General features: G+C 41.2%; 3 protein-coding genes across 6 annotated transcripts in view; 1 reads left to right on the top strand and 2 right to left on the bottom strand.

Annotated features, from left to right (window-relative positions):
* The window catches only part of LOC128255857 (uncharacterized), a 30,653-nt gene extending 12,402 nt beyond the window's left edge, over positions 1–18,251 (top strand). For 3 of the 4 annotated variants that reach the window (XM_052985655.1, XM_052985656.1, XM_052985654.1), the window contains 13 exons: positions 6,100–6,222; positions 6,277–6,535; positions 8,729–10,325; positions 10,384–10,553; positions 10,619–10,948; positions 11,002–11,099; positions 13,063–13,463; positions 13,524–13,850; positions 13,907–14,090; positions 14,152–14,311; positions 14,373–14,499; positions 14,564–14,709; positions 14,766–18,251. In XM_052985655.1, the coding sequence (XP_052841615.1) occupies positions 6,131–6,222; positions 6,277–6,535; positions 8,729–10,325; positions 10,384–10,553; positions 10,619–10,948; positions 11,002–11,099; positions 13,063–13,463; positions 13,524–13,850; positions 13,907–14,090; positions 14,152–14,311; positions 14,373–14,499; positions 14,564–14,709; positions 14,766–15,077 (4,203 nt within the window). In that variant the 5' untranslated portion in view covers positions 6,100–6,130 and the 3' untranslated portion in view covers positions 15,078–18,251. Of the gene's footprint in view, positions 1–1,915; positions 1,938–6,099; positions 6,223–6,276; positions 6,536–8,728; positions 10,326–10,383; positions 10,554–10,618; positions 10,949–11,001; positions 11,100–13,062; positions 13,464–13,523; positions 13,851–13,906; positions 14,091–14,151; positions 14,312–14,372; positions 14,500–14,563; positions 14,710–14,765 lie in introns of those variants that run through there. The other variant, XM_052985657.1, reaches the window with a different exon arrangement.
* On the bottom strand, positions 18,252–20,750 carry LOC128255878 (ribulose-phosphate 3-epimerase). Its single transcript, XM_052985691.1, has 3 exons — positions 20,454–20,750; positions 20,214–20,396; positions 18,252–18,681 (listed from the first exon to the last, which is right to left on the bottom strand). The coding sequence occupies exons 1-3, from the start codon at positions 20,637–20,639 to the stop codon at positions 18,385–18,387; spliced, it is 666 nt and encodes a 221-aa protein (XP_052841651.1). The 5' UTR covers positions 20,640–20,750; the 3' UTR covers positions 18,252–18,384.
* Positions 20,751–21,099: 349 nt separating this feature from the next.
* Positions 21,100–21,830, bottom strand: LOC128255879 (LDLR chaperone boca). The gene is made up of 2 exons (XM_052985692.1): positions 21,671–21,830; positions 21,100–21,586 (listed from the first exon to the last, which is right to left on the bottom strand). The coding sequence occupies exons 1-2, from the start codon at positions 21,818–21,820 to the stop codon at positions 21,194–21,196; spliced, it is 543 nt and encodes a 180-aa protein (XP_052841652.1). The 5' UTR covers positions 21,821–21,830; the 3' UTR covers positions 21,100–21,193.
* Positions 21,831–22,023: the final 193 nt, after the last annotated feature.

The following is a 22,023-nucleotide window of genomic DNA, read 5'->3' as shown; positions in this document are numbered from 1 at the left end:
GAATTGAGCGAACGCATCCAGTAAATTGCTCAACGCTCGCCATTGTTATCGCCTGTGTGCCGGTGGAGGCATCTTCAATCCTGATTGACTGACTAACTAAATGACATACTAACTGACAATCTATCTGACAGAATACATACATTATCTAAGCCACGCGTTTGTGTGTACGATTTCTACAGAGTAATTACTAGCATCATTTGTGCCCAATCGTTGAGTTGAACTTAAATGCAATTTTAGGAAGTCTTCTTTTTGCTCAAATTTGAGTACAACAGCATTTCTAAAAAAACGTTGCACAATATTTAGTTTTCATATTTTAATTTTAAAAATAGTAAACGATGCAAACATATAATTTGTATACTCTTGAGGGGGTATTTCAATTTCAGTCAGAGACAAAAAAAAAAAAAATTCCACCATTTTATAAAATGTAACATTTTAGTTTAATCTGCAAGGGTATATGAACTTCGACTTAACAACAATTTTATGGGTTTTCATTTATTTTTCCAACGATAGATTTTATAAAAACAAAAGGCAAACATATAATTTGTATACTCTTGAGGGGGTATTTTAATTTCAGTCAGAGACCTAATAAAAAAATAAATTCCACCATTTTATAAAATGTAACATTTTAGTTATAGATTCAAGGGTATATGAATTTCGACTTAACAAACGTTTTATGGGTTTTAATTTATATTTCCACCGATAGATTTTATAAAAACAAAAGGCAAAGCCAGAATTTTACAGAGCAAAAATTTGAGTTACATTTTCTAAGCTGACCAGGCAATGAAACGCCATAAATTTAAAATGGTATATACATATTTGAAGGTATAAATGCTAGACTCCAATCAGTTATCTAAGCCTGACAGGTTTGGAAATTGAGACTATAGCTGGAGAGCACTGTCCAAACAGTCCGACTGAGTGACAGGCAAATAATGGCCCACACCATTAATTTACCATGGACTCAGCAGAGTTCTACTCCACAAAGATTGAACGAACACACTATGTTTTCCCCGTTTCCAATTTACTGAAACTTTAAACTAATATTCTCTCTGACTGTTTGCTTTCCAGTGTCCGAACTCCATTGACGTTTTACTAAGTAACTGTTTTGTTTTAAGTTATACTGTGTAACATATTCACAATCATACGTCCGCTGTGTGTGCCATATAACACCCAAAACTCATTGGGTCAAATGAATAAAGAAGCCAAGATAAGTTTATTAAACAATTTTTCTCTGCGGTGAATGCAGCTCATATGGTCGATCGACTGGCGGCGGAAATGAGACGCAATGAAATGAAGGCCAAGAGATTGGTCTGTGGTTCCTTGCTGGTATTGCCGATGAGGCTGTAATAGTAAACAGACACCCATCGATGATGATTGTCAGTCAACGGAACGCCCTTTGAGTGTGAGATGGAAATGGAAATCGAATCGGGCGTCGAACGGAAGTTGGCAACATTGAAGCTCCTCCTCCAGTTTTAACTCAGAGGCTGCCTGAGGCTTCACCAGCTCCGCCTTCTTCGTTCTCTTGGCCATTCCATTCTTTTCGTTTAAGGCCATTCGCAGCACGCGCCGGCTAACACACACTCACTTACAGCACACAATCGCAATATGCCGCACACCAACACATTTCTGATTGCACAATTACCAACAATGGCACACTTGTTCTGCGTGCGTGTGTGTATGTCTCTAACATTTTGTTTGTTAATTGTATGGTCGTGCCTGGCGCCACGCCCTCTGCTCAGCCTCTTTTTTGTTCCTGTCTGGGGAGCAACAATTCTGCAGCCAATTCTCATAAATGTATTGTACGTGCGGGTTACGTAAGCCCGTAGGAAAATCAACGCTCGTAGGGTCAACAAATAATCCTTTCTAATTTTTTACCAGCAAAACTCAGCCCTGTTAGCTGTTACCCAAGCGTACACATAACATAAATGGCTTTCGCATTGGTAAGCTGTTTTTTTTATTTTTTCATTATATTTTTTAGCACAACCCTCTATCTGCGAGCTTTCTTAAACAGTTATTCGTATATTTAATATTTCTGCTTAAGGTAACGCACGAAAGTGTGACATATAAGATTAAAATTGATCTAACTTACCAGGCAATGCTAGGGAAAAGTCTTCACATCCTCCTGCACAAAACTAATTAAATGCTCAGCCGTAATTTATGTGTGCCCCAGACAAATGAGGACGCAACCAGCAAGGAGTCATTAATTTAAATTATGCCCGGCTAAAAGTGAATACGTAATAAATAAGACGAAGTACCTCCGTGAAAAAATTCTACGAATAGCTTGAGGGCTTCACACGTTTCACTTTCGCCTGACCACGACGTCCTTATAATGAAATTCCCGGGACTCCTGGTCACATCTCTGCTGGAATTTGAATTTGCTTGTGTCATTTTTGTATACGTACATGTACGTATACTATACACCTAATCTGTCGTACCCAGATCATGTGGCTGATTGCCTAGCGAGACATGCAGTAATTGGCTCAGGCCTTATATAACTAAGGACTCATGTGGTGTCATTTTAATGATTTCCTTTCAATTCGGGATGTGTGTATGGAGCACACTGGCTTGCACAAGATTGATTATGCACAACAATCTAGTTCGAATATTCAAGGGTCAGGCAAAACTGTTGCCTAACTGGTTCTCTGGAATTTCAGAGGAATGCCAGCCACAACTCCAGGAATCTGCAGTCGTTTCAATAACTGCCAAGTTCAAATTGACTCCGTTTGTCCTCTGGGGAAACGTCTGAGTCCGACAGAACAATTGCGCAAGACTTGCAATCCCGTGTTAAGCAGTTGCTGATTAACTCCGAATGCCTTGGCTATTTCCATACGCAAATCGTAATTTTGTGCGCCAACTTTGAGCAAATATTTTCAAGGGACCGCCAGGCGTATACTTAATAATGTTTACCAAAGCAATCAAGAGATGCTCACGGGAAAAGAACTGGGCCTGAGCGGGATTGGAATTTCAACCTTTTTTGTGACAAGGCCGAGATTTCTGATTTGTGATTGGAATTCGAGCGTCTGACACTTGGCAAATGCGCCAACAATTTGGGTAATAACCTTAAATTCAAATGCTGTTGCCGGGACTACTTGCCGCTGGTCTTCGACATAATACAATTTAAAGGCCACGAAGACCCGCTCCCGATTTTTCCCATCCCGGTGCCTGAATAGGTCTGCTTTTGCGTAGCAAATTTTTGTTGGCAAAGTGAAGATGGGGATCGGAACAACACAAAAGCAAACAATTTATGGTTCATATGAGTTTGGAATTGGTGTTCAGCATACAAATGCCGAGCAAATAGAATTTATGTGTTTATCCTGTCCTTGCCATGCCTCCGACTTCAGATTCAGGACGTAATGAGAAGGGTGGACCTTAATGGGAGTACTATATGCATATCCATGTGCGGCTGGATATTTGCTCGGTTAAAGTGAGGGAAAGATAATAATTTGATTTCTAGTATTGCAGCGTAGCTATAATTATAATAAAGGATAGTTATGTTCGTAAATGTGACTTTTATTTTTTAGACTGTCGTCTCCTTAGGGGCGAAAAGAAGTGAGAAAAAAAGTGACTGTTAATGAATACATAAGTCGAAGTTTACTTGCTTGCTTAAATGGTGGTCATGAGAACGTCGTGACCTTTGCACCTTAACAATTTTACATTTCTAAAATCTAATTTGATAACTAAGGGACGAAGGAAGAGTTATGAAGAATATAAATGCCACTTAGGCTTTGTTCTGGCCAACTTGACACCTACCTGCAGTGATTGATCTTAATTGGGTTCGTAATTGGAACTACCATTTGTTGACAAACAAGTACACCTGTCCGGGTTAATTGCATCGAACTAGTGTCAATACACGTCCTTGACACTTTGCGAACTCTGACGGCTGAACCATGCCTGCCAACACCACGTGAGGCGGCTCAGTGGGCGTGGCATGGGTGTATGTGTGTTTTGGTCTTGTTCAGAACCTAACTTTGCTTTAATTTACCTGTTGGCTGTCGTCTCGTTCTCCGGAAACCTGATGCTCACTCACTCATCCATGCTACCGATTTAAGTAGGTCATAGTTGAACATTGTCGAATTGAGGCCCCTATGTAGCTATAGCTCCGTGCTCATATGTTCGGACATTAATCATTGGAAAGTCATGGAAGAAGCATCAGTTTAAAATAATATGGTGTTGATGTTCAAGTTGCTCAATTATATAAAAAAACATTTAGTCTGCCTAGTAATAAACTAATATTTAAAAGAGGACTCGATAAATTAGTTAATAGCATGTCGCAGTTGGTAGTAATCGCGGTAAAACAAACATGACGAAATGGTCACAGTTAACAGCAAAATAGCTGGTGATGCTAATATTATTAACTAAACCAAGCTAAAGAACGAAATAATATATATACCTATATAACAATTGGAATTTTTTTATATAGATAAAATTGGGATTTTAGTTGCGAGAAGTTATCTTTTTAAACAGACTTAAATCTTTCAAACTTTCCATTGCATTTTTATACCCTTGCAGAGGGTATTATAATTTCAGTCAGAAGTTTGCAACGCAGTGAAGGAGACGTTTCTGACCCTATAAAGTATATATATTCTTGATCAGCATCACTAGTAGAGTCGATCTAGCCATGTCCGTCTGTCCGTCTGTCCGTCCGTTTATATGCAAACTAGTCTCTCAGTTTTTAAGCTATCTGCATGAAACTTTCCCAAAAATTGTCTTTCTATTGCAGGTAGTATATAAGTCGGAGCGAGCCGGATCGGACGACTATAGCATATAGCTCCCATAGGAACAATCGGAAAAATAAACGAAAAAAAATTATAACTTTTCTGTTTTTTAATTTTTTTTTTAGTTCTTCGAGATATAGTAATGGTTTAATATTTCAGAATTATGATTTAAATTTTATCAAAATCGGACGACTATAGCATATAGCTCCCATAGGAACAATCGGAAAAATAATTGAAAAAAAATTATAACTTTTCTGTTTTTTAATTTTTCTATAAGTTCTTCGACATATAGTAATGGATAAATATTTCAGAATTACGGTTAAAATTTCATCAAAATAGGACGACTATATCATATAGCTCCAATAGAAATAATAAAATTATATAAAATAACTACCTAATAATGAGCTGCAAATCATCATTGCTTCCATGTTTTTAGACATATACGCAAGTAAATCATAATTTTAATGTTTTCAAAAATATTTAATTCTTGCAATAGCTGCAAGGGTATATAAACTTCGGCTTGCCGAAGTTTGCTTCCTTTCTTGTTGATCATTATTTTGTAAAATAAGAAATTTTTCTAAAAATATTTTTTCCCTATTTTGTCAAACCGAACAATAAATTTTACTCTATTGTCAAGGGTAAATATTAAAAATTAAACAATGAAAAGTTTTTTAGACATTTGAAACTGTGCAAAACACTCAATTATTTTGGTTTGCATTGTTTACTTATCAGAGGACATCACTTAAAAACAACGAATGTTATCAATTAATTAATACCCCCTAAAGAACTTAAGAACGCTTAGGCCTTATGCTTTGGTAAGCTTCTGATTAATTTATTTTTTGCCTAATTAAGAAGAACTCTAAAACCAAATAAATTTTCAAATGTGTCATCTCTGGTGCAGAATGGATGAATTCGCTTCAAATCGACTTTTGGCCACACAATACGAACACCAGGATCGGGACAGGGTTCCGCGGGGGTCCATTGTGCTGCGAGCCGACTAATGGCATTCATTAGACACAAAAGGCCAAATTGCTTGGCCCGATTCCGATGGTATCGCTATAGCTTACATATAACCCGGCACACAGACACCGACTGCACTTATTTGGACTTTTTGTGCGATCTATTGTCACGTGTGCGCTTGAAAGTGTGTGAGTGTGGGCTATTGTGTAATTGATTTCGATTCCTGTGGCCAAAAAGGCCCCGCAACTATTTGCATGACCGGTTTTATTTAGTTTGTGTGGGTATTCAGTATTCCGTTAGGAGTAGTCCTCTTTTGATATGCATGGCATTCACAACGCCGAAGTAAAACAAAAAGCGGCGGAATTCGCATGCGTATCACATATGGCTAACCTCACTAATCAAGTTCCATTTCCCTCCGAACTTGCAGATTGATTCAGCCAAATCACGTCGATTAAGACATGAACGCACTCGATATGAATAAGCAATTTCTGAGCGTCTCCCAGGACCAGCAGCATCAGACCTCGGTGGCGGACCAGCGAAGTCGCTCAAGGTAAGCTTCTCTGACTATACCGCTTATCAGATAATAAATGTTTTAACATTCCAGATCGGAGCGCGCCTCGAGCCTGGCGCTACCCCTCAACTCCCTGCTCGACTTCTACGACAAGCAGCAGGAGCAGTGCAAGTCGGTCACCCTGCTGCCACTGCCCAGCCACAGCGGCAACATCAGCGAGAGCAGCCACATATCCAGTGGCAACGTCTCCAGCAGCAGCAGCATCGTGCGGCGACACTCCTCCCACTACTATCCGATGATCGAGGACAAGCAGAAGCCGTCGCAGCTGCCCCTGGCAGCCACCGAAATGCTTGTAAGTATAGATATCCTGTGGGGGATTGAATCGGGAGTATGTTTTCCTTCATTTATCTAAATGTTTTGAGTAGTAGCAAGTTTTTATTTTAGTAATATCCTACTTCTAAATATTAATCCATCCAGTTTAGTTTTACAGTCGAATTGCTTAGAATTGTCTATAAAATGCACTCCACCATACGATTATAGGCTCTCAAATTAAGTTTACTATGCTTTACTAACAATTTTTTATACTTAGTACACTGCCAATCAAATGAAATGAGTATTTCTTTCTTGAGCATTTGATCATTAAGCCGTTATATACAGTTAAAAAGCCGAAAAAAGCGAATTTTTGAAAAAATTTCATGAGAAAACTATTAAATTTAATTATTTGATATTTTGTGTTTTATTTTAAATTTTTTGACTGTATTTTAAGACAAAGTATTGAAACAAATATTTATTTGAAAATGAGCTTCAGCTAATTTTCGTGAGCTCTTCTCAAAAAAGGCGTTTTGCGGTGACCACTACATCTTTGGACTTAATCCTCAAAAATTTTAAAACCATAGAGATGTCGTTAAAGTGTTGTTAGAGAAAATGGTGGTTTCTCGAACAAAAAAATTGATTTATGAGCAAATTTTCGGACTTAAAGTGCTTTAAAAAAATTTTTAACGAAAAAAAAATCTTCGATTAATTACTAAAAAATATATTTACGAATCTTGTCTTAAAATTTAAGACTAATCGGTTTAGCCGTTTTCGAGTAATGTTGGTCACCGACTTTGAAAAAACCATTTTGATTAAAACGCGTTTAAAATTTGTACTTGTACTTGCAAGCTCTCTAAAACACTTTTTAAAATTTGGCTGTAACTTCAAACATATTCACTGGACCGATATGAATTGTTCAGGGTGTATTCTTAAATATATCTACATTAACAAAATAAAATAAAAAAAAATAAATTTTTAGCTGTATATATATAACACTTTAATCGTAGAAAAAGTTGTCCAATAAATCTTTTATAGAAACAGTATTAATAAGAGAAAACGTCAGCAAGTAAACGATTATAAAATTTTGATTAATAATAGTAACACTAGGATCCAGCCTTGGTTCTGTTTTTCCAAGCCAAAAACTGCCTGTCATTGCACTGTTGTTTTCGTTGAGGAAAAACTCAAAATTTGTTCGCAATGGTCGCAAAACTTTCACTTTCCAAGTTCATAAAATGCAATAGAATGTCAATGCTGAAATAATTTTCTGAGAAATATTTTATTACTAACTCCAAATTATCACATTTAGTGGAACCGCGTGAATTTTTTGCTTACGATGCAGAAAGGCGAGTTTCGAGTGATGCGCAGAGAAGAGATTAGCGTCCTAGGGATTCCCGTAAAGTTTGTCTGGCTTTGCTTGTCCTAAAAGATCGATGTGGACGGCAAGCAAAACCATTCCGGCAGCTCTGATTTTATTTTATAGTATGGCCTTGTCCTCGAATCCACACAGAGCTATTTTTCCTTTTTTTACCTCCCGGGGCCGCGTCAGGATTTCTGCTTTCGGCTTAGTGATGGCTTAGTCCCTGCCCCGCCGCCTTACTCTGCACCTGGCAGGAGCTTGAATTGCAGAATATTGCTACTGGGTTATATTGTCACAGTAGAAAATCGAACGGGTGAACAGTACGGTGGGAAAACTTATATAGCAGTGCTTATCAGTTTCCCATTTACTTTTATTGTTCTATTCCTTGGAAATTTTACTTTTGTTGACTAGTTTATTAGTATTACAAATTATTTTCAAACTAAGTTTATGTATTTAATTTTATATATTTATTTATATTTATTATATTTATATATAAACAAAAATTAAATTTTCGCAAAAATGTAAGTTTTTATAGATCATTTAAACTATATATTTAAAATACGTTCCCAAATGTTGTACATATTATTTTTGTGTAGTCTTATAAGACCCCCTACACTCATACTTTTCTGAAAACAGTCTTTAAAACATAAATATTGAAAGACAGCATGGGTATGTTCTCCCTTTTATGAAAAGGAAACGGGAGTACGAATTGCGTTATTAATATTATCAACTCCACTTGTTCATATTTCATCGGAAAAAGTCTTTAGTCCAATTATGCAGAAGTACATGCTTGCTCTCATACGATTTTCTACTGTTTTGGCCAAGCATCATTTCTGATTTCTTTTTCCTCAAATTCTTTCATTTTCCCGCTGGCAGGTAAACATGACAGAGCAGAAATATGGCCATTCAGCGGGAGGCAGGCAGTTCCACCATCAGCAGCAGCAGCACTTGGTGCGGGTGGACACGCCAGTGACGCCCCCGCCGCCCATACCGCGTCGCCTGCTGCGCGGCAAGTCCGCCTGGCAGTCGTCTAGTCCCAACCCATTTCCACTTTCGTCTGTTGGACAGGAAGGCGCCCACGGCATGGGCACGGGCACGGGCACGGGTACGGGCACGGTGTTTGTTTATCCGCAGCCAGCAAACGTGACCGCAGAGGCAGTGGCTCGGGGGCCGGGCGACGGAGGAACTGGGCTGCAATCAGCGCTGCTTGTTGACATTGGCACGCGTCCGGCGTCCGGATATGCGGATGCCGATGGGATTTCCGATGACGACCGCATGAGTCTGGAGAACTCCGTGTTCGACGAGTCGCTAACCTCCACGCCCGTCAAGGTCGCCGGCTATCTGGCCGGCCGCTACTCTGGCCTGAGCCACATGGCCAAGCGGGCGCAGCGCTCCTCCAGCAGCACCGTGGACTCCGCCTACGGCTCCTCGCTGGGCGGGCACAGCGAACGCTTTGCCAGCAGCTCGACGAGCGTGGACTTCCGCAGTCGCTTCTCCTCGGTGGACACGCAGTCCTCGCTCGATGAGAAGCCCCTGTCCAGCTCGATTGACTCTCCTCTGGGCAGGGATGCCAGGGATGCGTATAGGGAGCGGGCTGTGCTCAACGATGCCATGCACAAGCTGAACAACAACAACACCAGTCTGGGACTGGCTCTTTACCCGGCCAGTAATAACAACAACGGCAGTGTCAGCAGCAGCGGAGGAGCCAACGGATGCAAGCTACCAGTGGTTCCTGCCCGCAAGCAGCCGCCAACTGTTAAGGGCAGCGGCGACAGCAACAGCTCGATGAGCGAAACCCAGTCGCAGAGCTCCAAGGAGCCCAGCAGCGTCTCGGCATCGGCATCCACTTCGTCCGCCGCCTCGGCAGGTTCCAGCACGATCTCCAGCGGCACCATGTCATCCATGTCAGGGCCGTGCCCGACCGCAGTGCCGGCCACCGATTTAAATAGCAAACGTCCAGGGCCTCCAGAGCCACCTTTGCGTCAGGCCAATGTCTTTGATGCCGCGGAGGCGGGCTCAAGGGGTCATCCGCCGCCTCCTTTGACCGTGCGGAACAAGTTGGGTCGCAACAAGCCACCGCCCATCGCCTATCCGCGCATGCAGCAGCGCCAGGACTCCACCCTGTCCAGCGATAGCTACTCGATCAGCTCCAGTCCGGGCTACAACTCCAAGCTGATGGAGGCGCCGCTGCTGGGCTCCCAGCAGGTGGGGCGCAAGTCCAACGCTCCTGGCTCTGCTCAGCGGCAGACTCCGCTCATGGATTTGGCTCCCACACGCTTTTTGGGTGGCAGCGGAGCGGCTGGAAGTGGAAGGCAGGCGCCCGCAGTGCCGCCGCCAAGGGGCCGCATCAACTTCCGCCAGGACTCGACCATCTCCAGCGACAGCTTCAGCCAGACGTCCAGTCCGGGCTACAACCCCAAGCTTATGGAAGCGCCGTTGCTGCCCTCTTTGTCCGCCAAGCGGCTGTGCAGTGGTAAGCGAAAGTCCTTGCGCAATCGCGGGCATTTCACAGCAATCGTCTGTCTTTTCAGCGCCAGCTCCGATTGTGTGCCGGCAGGGAGTGCAGCACGAACCCATCGAGGAGCTGGAACCGCCGCAGACGATCTCGCCGCTCCATAAGACGGCTGGGCCGCCCAGCAGCCTGCAGACCATTGTGCGCTTTCAGAATGGAGCACCTCACACCATGTCCTTGCAGTATCAGGTAAACAATTGTGCTGGATGAGACACAGAACCCTTGTTTTATACTTACTTTGCCCGCAATTTCAGATTGTCAACCGACGCAAGAGCTCCAACCCGTACATCACGAACGGCCGCTTAAAGTTCCGCCTGTTCCAGATCCTGATCAACGCCTTTGCCCTCCTGGCCATCGCCGGTGGTCTGGCTGCCTATTTTAATGCCTATCCGACCATTAAGTTCGTGAACAAGACGATCATCAACACGATCCATGTGGAAGACACCACGAATTTCGGCAAGAATCCAGCCCCCGGCACCTGCCTCCCCATCATAGTGCGCTTTTGCCAGGGCCCCCAGATACCCTACAACTACACCGTGTTCCCCAACTACATCGGTCACTTTGGCCAGCTGGAAACGCAAACGGTAGCTAAAGACAATATTTCGAACAAGTAGGGACTGACTTGACTTGATTACAGGACCTGGATTCCTACGAGGCCCTCGTCGATGTGAGATGCTACGAGCTTGTGTCCCTCTTTCTCTGCACGCTTTTTGTGCCCAAGTGCGGACAGAGCGGGTAAGTCTAGTCTACGTGGCTTACATTAGGTCAACAAAAGTTAAATACCTTTCGCAAATATTATTCTTATAAATGAAAATAATAACTAACCAAAATTTTCCACGAACCATTTGTACTTTTTAAAATAAAAACCTATGAAGCTGGATACTATTACGTCTTAAAACTATATTCTTAATTTTTGCTTTCTAGAAAAAAGAAATACCGCTAGAGCCTGTTGTCCTCATTTTATTTTCTAAAAATCGGAGAAATTGTGTAAAATTGAACATTTTAATGACAATTGCTAAATCCGCTGACTTTTTTTTAAGTGCGAGGGTGAATCGAAAATGTTTTCAAGGAAAAAACTTGTAATCAATAGCAGCTCTGACAGAGGAAATGTTGTTCAAAAGAATTTTCTGCACACATAGTAAAAGTATGTGTTTTTTTATTTTTAGGTTGAAAGTGTAAATGTTATTAAATTATTAAAATACCTTTATTATAAAGCAGAATATATTATAGATTTGCATAAGTCGTTACCAAATGACTTTCTATATTTGTTAACCTTTTTATGCCCTTGCAGAGGATATTATAATTTCAGTCAGAAGTTTGCAAGGCAGTGAAGGAGACATTTCCGACCCTAAAAATTATATATATTATTGATTAGCATCACTAGGATAGTCGATCTAGCCATGTCCGTCCTTCTGTCCGTCAGTTTCTACGCAAACTCGTCTCTCAGTTTTCAAGCTATCGGCATAAAACTTTCCCAAAAGTTGTATTCCTATTGCAAATAGTATAAAGGTCAGAATCGGACGACTATAGCATATAGCTCCCATACGAGCAATCGAAAAAATATATGAAAGCAATTTAAAGCATTGCTATTTTTTTTTATATTCTTCGCGATATAGTGATGATTAGATATTGCATATTTACGGTTTCATTAAAAACAAAATGTAACTTCTCTATTTTTCAATTATTTTTTAAAATTCATTTGGACATCGTAATAATTTGATAGTTCAGATTTACGCTTTTAATTTTATTCAAATGCGAAAACGACATCATATAGCTGCTACAGAAACGATCGAATAGTTGAGCTAAAATCATCATAGCTATATTAAATGCAAGCATATACGCATATAAATCAAAATTTTAATGTTTTCAGGAATATTAAATTTTTGCAATAGCTGCAAGGGTATGATATTCATAATATATGATTTACCAGATAAAAAATTTTACTTTTTCCACATTTGACCAATGAAATCAGGAACCGCAAAAGGCAGATATGAGTTTTTAAAATTGAATCTTAAAAAAAAATTCCAGAAAAACGATTAAAACTTTTCTTATCCATTTTATTAAACCAATTTAAATTGTTACTGTCCATGAATCAAATTAATCTTTACCGTCAAATGACAGTGTGATATATTTAATACAAAACGAAATAATGTAAGGCAGCTAAAGTGGTTGGACGGAACCATTGTTTTCAAACCTTAAAAAAAATCCTACATAAATAAGCGAAGCCATAGAAAAATGTTGTGTTAAGATGAGAATAAGGTTCCTTGTATTTTCATAAATTCACAACGCACTGGCTAGGTTTTTCAAAATAAACATTTATTTTGATCTTATTTAGCTGTATATTCTAAGCTTAAGCTTAGCGATTACAGAGAAGGAAGGAAAAGGAAAGTTATGTGCATATATGGATCAAATTGTTGCAGTCGCCAAGCTGTGGGAATAAGCTGACGCAACTTATCACTCGCTGATGGCGTTTGTGGTCAAGTTACGTTTGCACTTGAAGAGTGCTGATCCTGCAGATTTGGCTAACAGTGTGTTGCCGATGGTACAGTGTGTACTCTGTATGTATGCACACAACAGTTGCTTACGAATTTGGTCATCAACGGCGTGGGACCTTTTTCGGTCTAAACTAGTATAGCTAAAGACAATATATTAAAGTATTAAAGATACTTTCAGTAATGACAGTCATTTCTTCTTACAGCGCCACTGTGCCCCCCTGCAAGACACTCTGCACGGAGACAATGCGCCGCTGCGGCTTCTTTTTCGACGTGTTCGGACTCAGTCTGCCCGAGTACCTGAACTGCAAGCTATTCAAGGACTTCCCCAGCTCCGAGGATTGCGTGGGCGTAGATGAGGTACGCGATGTGATGCAAGCCGCCACGCATCCCAAGTGCGATGGCTTCCAGTGCGACCAAAACCGCTGTCTGCCGCAGGAGTACGTGTGCGACGGCCACCTGGACTGTATGGACCAGGCGGACGAGGCCAAGTGCGACCGGTGCGGTCCGGACGAGATCTACTGCGGCGACAGCCAGTGTATCGGCACCAAGCACATATGCGACGGCATCATCGACTGTCCCTACGGCCAGGATGAGCGCAATTGCTGTAAGTTAAGAGATCTTAGTTAGTTAGGTGTGACGTACAAATTTCCCCAATCACATCTAGTGAGGCTGAGTGAGCGGAATGGCGATGTGGGCACTGGTATTCTAGAGGTCTATCGCATCGGTCAGCGCCAGTGGATGCCCGCCTGCGTGAACAACTGGGATCGGGCAGTCTCGCCCAGTGCCGTGTGTTCCATCCTGGGCTACTCGGCTGTGAATGCCACCAATATCCTTACCCATAACACCCGTCGTGCGCTACTGGCATCGGTAAATGTGTCCACCGACATGTGGAAGATGTACGCCAAGAGGAAGTCCACTCTGATGCAGGAGTTCGCCAACTGTAAGATGTCGGAGGACTATCCGATGGCCGACCTCACCTGCTCCAATTACGGTGAGTGCTCCAGAAACAGAAAACTGCATTGGGTGCTCACTTTTTAATTGTTTTAGAGTGTGGCCGCGTGAAGCGGGGCAGGCACAAGCCATCCAGACGCATCATAGGAGGAACCCAAGCTAATCCCGGCAACTGGCCATTCCTGGCCGCCATTTTGGGCGGCCCGGAGAAGATCTTTTACTGCGCTGGTGTCCTTATATCGGATCAGTGGGTGCTCACAGCCTCGCACTGCGTTGGAAAGTAAGCCAGGCTTTGGATAAAATAATGTTTAGGTCCGTAATTTGCGTTTTTTTTCTGACAGCTATAGCGTTATCGACCTGGAAGATTGGACCATACAGCTTGGGGTAACACGTCGCAACTCTTTTACCTACTCGGGTCAGAAGGTCAAGGTCAAGGCTGTCATCCCCCATCCCCAATACAATATGGCTATTGCACATGACAATGACATTGCCCTGTTTCAGGTGAGGTTAATCGGTACGCCGAAGGTGAAGCTTGTTTCTCACTGTTTGCAATCCCTTTCAGCTGGCCACGCGTGTTGCCTTCCATGAGCACCTGTTGCCCGTTTGTCTACCGCCACCGAGCGTGAGGAGTCTGCATCCTGGCACCCTGTGCACCGTCATCGGTTGGGGAAAGCGGGAGGACAAGGATCGTGAGTGGAACCTACGTCTTTTTGCCATTACTCCCGGATTAAACATATCTACTTTAACCCACAGCCAAGTCTACGTACGAGTTTATTGTAAATGAGGTGCAGGTTCCCATCATCACGCGCAACCAGTGCGACGAGTGGCTGGAAAACTTGACCGTGTCGGAGGGCATGGTCTGCGCCGGTTTCGATGATGGTGGCAAGGATGCCTGTCAGGTGAGTACTTCCATTCTGTACCCTCCCCGGATAAATAAAAACAACCCAAACACCAGGGCGACTCGGGCGGTCCGCTGCTGTGTCCGTATCCGGGGGAAAAGGATCGCTGGTTTGTCGGCGGAATCGTGTCCTGGGGCATTATGTGTGCCCATCCACGGCTACCAGGTGTCTACGCGAATGTGGTACAGTACGTGCCCTGGATACAGGAGCAGATCGCGAAGCACACTCGTCCCATCAACGAGGATCGGGTGAACAAATACGACCTTCATCCGGGTGGTCCGGACATGCTGTCCAAAATAGCCACTGACCCGATGCGAAATGGTAAACCCTACTACTACACCCACTCCAGGACATCGTCCAAAAACTAATGCTGGCTACGATGAGATCCCACGAGGAGAGCCAGAGTCAAGTCACTCTGGAACAGAGCATATCCACGATTGCACAAACGATTGCACAAAGAACTCAAAAACACAGAACACATACATATATTTTGCTACTGAACTTAAGGTATTAGCCATCTGGCTAACACCGATTTGGGCAACATAATCATGTGTCAATTTGCCGAATTTATTTGTCAATTTTTTTACAAAGAGATTTCTATAAACCTAAACCGCAAGGAAATGGACAACCAAGTCAAACGGAAGAAATTAGCCCAAACTGGGCGCAACAAAATGTCAATACATATTCCATACGCGATTTATATATTTACACGTAAAACGAAGCTAACCAATATGTACCCGATATCTAACCAATTGATAATTGTGTCTAAATACCCCGAAACCCGGACAATAATTAGACTTTGTAGCTACATTTTGTGTTGAAAGGTCCCGGACAAAATGAAACCTATATTTATTAAGTATTAATCCAGAAAAAAATGTATTATTACTAAAAACAAATTCAGAAAAATATTAGAATCACAGCTATTGAGTGTTGACAATAAAAACAGGAACTAAGCAAATCAGTTGTAGATAATGTGTAACTATAACTAAACCAAAAAACAAGGAAAAATTGCTGATCTTGGGCATTTGATAAACGTAGCTGTTAGCTCTTCCCCAAACAAAGAATCTATTCAACAATAAGGAAGTGCAGTTTAAAATAATGAGACATGAACAATAAGCAAATAAATGCATATAGCGATAAGTCATGAAAATACTAACTACAATGCGTGGGTTTCAGCTTTAAAGAACACAAAAAGAAGGAAATAAGAATAAATGGCAGACGTCAGAACAGAAGGATTAGAAGGAATATACACATAGCATACGAATCGTACTATATATGCGGTGACTACAGAAGGTATACACGCTTCGATAGTGGATATGTCAATGTAACTTAATATTTAGAACTATTTACACGCTAAAGCAACTCGTTTGTCACGCCCCCACTTAGACTGGCCGCTTTAGTCGAAGCTCAATGTAACGCCCTGATTTTCAACCCCAATCATCCATATTCCTGTTGTGCAACTTAGTATGCTAACGTGCCACAAATTGTACAACTATTTTGCAAAAGGCTCGCACGAAAATAAATGTAAAAAACGCGTAACTAAAGACTCAAAATTGGTTGTTCCAACACACATGATACACAAACATACTTGGGCTTCGAGACGTGAACAGCTTTGATATTGATTTCAAGCCGGAAGAGTGGCCTAAAGCCGGATTTTATTCCTAGGGCTCGACTTTTTCGATTTATTGTTTCTAGCTTAAACCTGTTTAAATGCTTTGAGCTGAGATCCGACGGTCAAGTTATTTGAACAAAAGTATGGCTATGCCTTGTAAAAGAACATGTATGAACATTTAAAACGCATTAGTTTCTGGGCCATCGCACTTCCTTTTGTTCAGATAGATTGACCGTCTAACCTTAGCTTAAGCCAAGAGATTGCAAACGTTTAACCGATCCCTATTAGATATAGTTGGACATATTATGCCTACATATATATATGCATGTTTTGTACAATCAGTTTACAAATGGAAAAGTATTATTAGTCTTAATGGGGGTTTAATGAAGCGCATATTACACAAGGCACATTATGTTTTAAGATGAACATGAACACAAACAAATATGTAACTGAAATATATACAAGAAATATACATATAACGAATACATATATTCTATATATATATTGTAGTGGTAGCTATTAAGCAGATGTGATGGTGTCTAAATTTATACATGCATATTATGAAGCGAAAAGTGTAAAGCTTAGATTATACTCGAGACAAATCTGTGGGCTGTTGTAGATCGAGCATACTAACTACATATAATGACAGAGTACAGAGGACGGATCTAGGACAATACATACTTACAAAGATATACCCATATCATGTGAATTATGCTTACTTCGATATTGTGCATTGCATGGACGTATAACGGTGTGTTTCTGAAATCTTTAAAACCATATGTGTCCGAAATCAGGCGACAGCGTATTTCATTCAAAGTGTTGGTATCGTGTGTCACTAGAGGTTTCAGGAACCCCTCGTTTAAATATAGTTTGTGTTGAACTCAGGCAGAGACTCCTTAGCTGTTGCCTTGGACAGTAAGCCAATCTATCACCCTTTCAGTTTTCTGGGGTTCACTCTCCTTGTGCATTTACGATCACACGGATCATGGCGAGCTATTTTTATACACCCATGCTCCAGGCTACTATCAAAACGCTTAGCTTTATGTAAATTTAGACTAAATCGAACACAACCCATATATTATATATTGTAGATGTAATAATGCTTAGCATTGGCGAGTGGAGTGAGTGAAATAATTTACACGTGGCATGAATAGCAGAGTAGATAATTACTAAGTACAATATGCATACAATCAACACGCAAACTCAGAATCGCACAAGACCCATATCTCAGTTGAATTTCTGTGCTTATTGGGGACTGCCCCCAAGAGGATTCGATTTAGTTCCGCATGCTCCATGTGCTTGGGAGGACACGACATGAACACAAGCCCTTAAAAACCCAATGAAATCAAAAAAATTGTAGCGAAATGTTATGTGTAAATGTAGCAAAATCCAAAAACAAATGGCAAAAACAAGAAGCTGATTAACTAGTTCAATTTACATGTGTCGCGAAAAGAAAATAAAGAAGCATAGTATATGTAACCAGAATATTATATGTAAATGTTTAAAGATGATCATTTGATGAGAAGCACTTGTTATTTATGCACAGACGGAACTTTGTGAAGAATTTACAAGAACAATCTTTGACAATAAAAGAAAAACTGAATTTTTTCCTGTGAGCTGGACAAGCGCATCGGAGGCATTGAGAATTTATGAAAAGTTTTACATTCAGATTTTGAAGTTTTGACGCGAATCAGAAAATATTGTTGAACATTTATTTTGGAAAACAAAGACAGAATAATCCTGACAATAAGGCAGACATTTGGTCAATGCCATACAATAACTGGATGTGCAGTATCCTAAATGTAACTACATAAACTACACAGACACGTATAACCAACTAAATGCTTAAAGCAACATGTCATACAATACATGATATATACTTACACACATATATTATATAAATGTTGGAAAATAAATGTATAAAACCATATGTTTTCGTAATGTCTTTTAATAGTTATTTCCCGAATTAACTCCAATTACCAGCTGTTGCAATTTTGTCAACACTTCGCCTAGCTAATAAATGCTGCCTTACGCTACGGATAGAAAATCAGGTGACTGCATCTTCACTTGAGGTAGCTCTTCACCACATCGCGCATGTCCTTCATGACCTGCCTCTGATCGCTGGCTCCCACTACGGCTGTCCCCGAGACTATCATGTTCGCTCCGGCCTTGGCACAGCACTCGATGGTCTTGGGTCCCACTCCGCCGTCCACCTCGATGTCCAGGTTCGGGTAGCTCTCACGCAGCCACTCCACCTTTGACATCATGTCAGCCATGAAGGATTGTCCGCCAAAACCGGGCTCCACGGTCATTACCAGCACAACATCGGCAATGCTCATGTACTTCTCCAGAGCTTTTACCTACAAAGTGAGCACAACATATACATTCGAATTAATATAAAATTCATACATATAAGTATAAAGTTCATAAATATAATAATAATAAGGACTTGAGGTACACAAATTTAGTTCTAGAATTGAAATTGCGTAAGCGTTAAGAAAAAACGGAATTATAGATCGACTTGCTTAGTGCTGCTCATCAAGAGACATGTAACAGAATCAGTATTATTTATCACAAATAAACTAGTATAAGTAGTGTTTACATAAGAAAAATTATACAAGAAAGGAAGCAAGCTTCGGCAAGCCGAAGTTTATAATCCCTTGCAGCTATTGAAAGATCAAATTCTTTAAAACGACTATGTTTCGCATATTACATAGTGTAGGCACAAAAATAATGAAGCTATGCCAATTTTCTGCTGAATTTTTCGGTCGTTCCTGTAACAGCTATATCGTATCCTTTAAAATAGAAAATCCTAGATCTCGAAGCTTACTTGTATAAATTTAAATAAAATTGAAGCTAGATTTTTTAGTTTAATTTATTTTTTTTAATAGTTCGATTGTTCCTATGGAAGCTAATTCAGAAATATTTAACCATTACTACACCTCAAAGAAGAAAAAATCATGAAAAGAAGCTAACTTTGTCAATCCAAAGTTTATATACCCTGGCAGTTAAAAAACATCTAAATTTTGTTTTTTATGTTCCATTATTCGCCCTATGGCAGCTATATGTCGTTTTTCGATTTTTCAAAGTTAAAAGCATAATTCTGAATTATTAAAGCGTTACTCTATCCAAAATAATTAAAACAAAGGAAAAAATAGAGGAGATACAATTTTTTTCCTTTTTTTTTGTTATATTCTTTGGGATTTAATCAAATTCAAACCATAATTTTAAAATAATAAACCATTACTAAATCTCAAAGAAGAAAACAGCAAATTCATAATTGTTGTTCCATTATTTCCAATTGTTCCTATGGGAGCTATATGCTATAGTCGTTCGATCCGATGCCTGCTACCTTAATTCTCTCTTTTGGTCTGAGATCTGCAACGAATCGTGCATGCGAGTTAGCGATATGTGTCGGAAACAATCGAACTCGTATCTATGAAGATTTTCCATCCTCGCGTCAAAAAAAAAATATATATTCTTTGTGCAACGGGAAGATAACTTTTGAGAGACTAATTATCATAGAATCGAACAGATGGACGGACAAACGAACATAGCTAGATCGACTCTCCTAGAGATTCTGATTAAAAATATTTATACTATATACATAGGATCGGAATTTTCTCTTTCACTGCGTTGCAAACTTCTGACTGAAATTATAATATTTTCAGGGTATACAAATTGAAAAACAAAGTTGAATTTTAATTTCCATATACATTTTTGATGTTTTTGAGGTTGCAATGATCAAATAATAGTTAATAAGCAAATAAGCATATAGTTCAATCTTTATATTTGACCTACGTGGTGGTTCACAAAATCGAGTGTTTACTTTTAAGAGGGAGCACTGTGTACCGTAACGCAGTAGGAGTGCCAGCACATAACCTCAACTCACCTCTGTGCCGGGCTTAATGGCCAGGCCCACCTTCATGCCGGATTCCTGCACCAGCCGGCTGACCTTGCACACATCCTCCACCGGCTCGATGTGGAACGTATAGAGATTGACACCCGCATCCGCCATGGGGGAGATCCACTGCTCCGGGTTCTGGACCATCATGTGCGTCTCGAAGAAGGCCGTCTGCATGGGAACTAGAGTGTGTAACTGGATACCTGGCTCCGGGGACCACAAACTCACCTTGATCTTGTTGCGCAAACTCTTGACCATGGGATGACCGAAGGTGAGATTGGGCACAAAGGTGCCGTCCATCACGTCCAGGTGCAGGTAGTCCGCCCCATTGTCCAGCAGCTTCTGGGACTCCTCGGCTAGGTTGGACAGATCCGCGTTGAGGATGCTGGGACCGATCTTGGCTTGGACGGACATCTTTTTGGTGGCGCAGCTACAGAGCAGGCGGAGCACGACGCGGTTAACTGGCGCCGTCTTGTTGACTTGAGGTCACACAGAGGGGAGCTGGAGCTCGGAACATTTGAAAAGCGATACGATAACTCTAGAGATGGCAATAACATCTTCCTAATTTTATTTATGCAATTGCGGTTCCTAAATATTTCAAATGCAGTTTTTATTGCGACCTCTATGCTGTTAATGACAATTTTAACTTTTAAATTGTATTTTTATTATTATTATTAGTTTTGTAAGTTTTCAGATTTTATTTAAATTAAATTTACACAAACTTTTATAACATAACATAATTTTTAAAAGTAATTAAAATATAACTAATAATTTTAAAATTTGTCTTTGTAATACACCAGATCCAAGCACGACCATCTCTAGTCATTAATCGATTGCAGGCGTTGCAATGCGAATGTCCAAACAAAAGGGGTACTCTTCAGTAAATTCACTTTATTTTAATTTGTTCAACTTTGAGCTTAAAAATACTGGAGTGCATGAGAATGTTCTGATGAAATCGTTAATCTAGCCTAGAGTTCGTCCTTTTTGGCATGGACACCCGGATACTCCTTGTTTTCGATAGAAACTCCCTTGCAGCGCTCCTGTTCGATGAGGAAATCCTTGGCCTCCCAGGCTTGAGTGCCGTCCTTGAAGAGAAAGATGGCTCGGTTATCGTCGACCATGTAGCGTTCAGCCTGGATGTGGTTGTTCCAGAGGCTGGTCTGCCACAGCTTTGTGATGGCGTCTCCTTCTTCCCTGGTTGGATTGCCGGTCACCGACACAAAGGTCATCAGCGTGCGCCCCTTCTTGGATATCTTAAGCAGGTCCTCGGGGTTCTTGCTGTCCAGATTGGATAGATCCAGCTTGGGCTGCGGACGCAGGTGCTCGGGCAGCTCATCCGCTTCCAGGGGCTCTTCATCCTCCTGAAAAAGTGAAATATTGTAAGGGGTTTCGAAACCGTTAAGATTATGTTCCTGGCTACCGGCTCCGTCGGGTTCGTCACTCACCTCCCACTGATCCAGCAGGCGCTCCAAGTCCGCCTCGCTGTAGTCGCGAATGTCCTTCTTGGCCCACGCCGGTTTCTCCTCCTCCTTGAACTTCTTGGCCAGGACAAGCGGCGCGAGCGCGAGGAGTATCAAAATAAGCCGTGTTTGCATGGTGTTTTAATGTTTGCTTCCCTCAGTTCGCACAGTTCGCACAGCCAAACACGTCATCTATCAGCTTGCCATTCGCACGGAAACGCGGTCGCTCGGAACAGCTGTGCAGCGCAGTCGAGGGGGCGAATGGCCAAAACAGCTGTTAGTTTCGGGCGAGCATTCAACGAAGTCGCGTCGCAAGGAGTTACTTTTTGTTATTGCGT

The sequence above is a fragment of the Drosophila gunungcola genome (genome assembly GCF_025200985.1).
Source record: "Drosophila gunungcola strain Sukarami chromosome 2R unlocalized genomic scaffold, Dgunungcola_SK_2 000012F, whole genome shotgun sequence".
Classification (NCBI taxonomy): Eukaryota; Metazoa; Arthropoda; class Insecta; order Diptera; family Drosophilidae; genus Drosophila; species Drosophila gunungcola.
The sequence above is the reverse complement of the archived record's forward strand: the minus strand, read 5'-3'. Positions and strand labels throughout refer to the sequence as shown.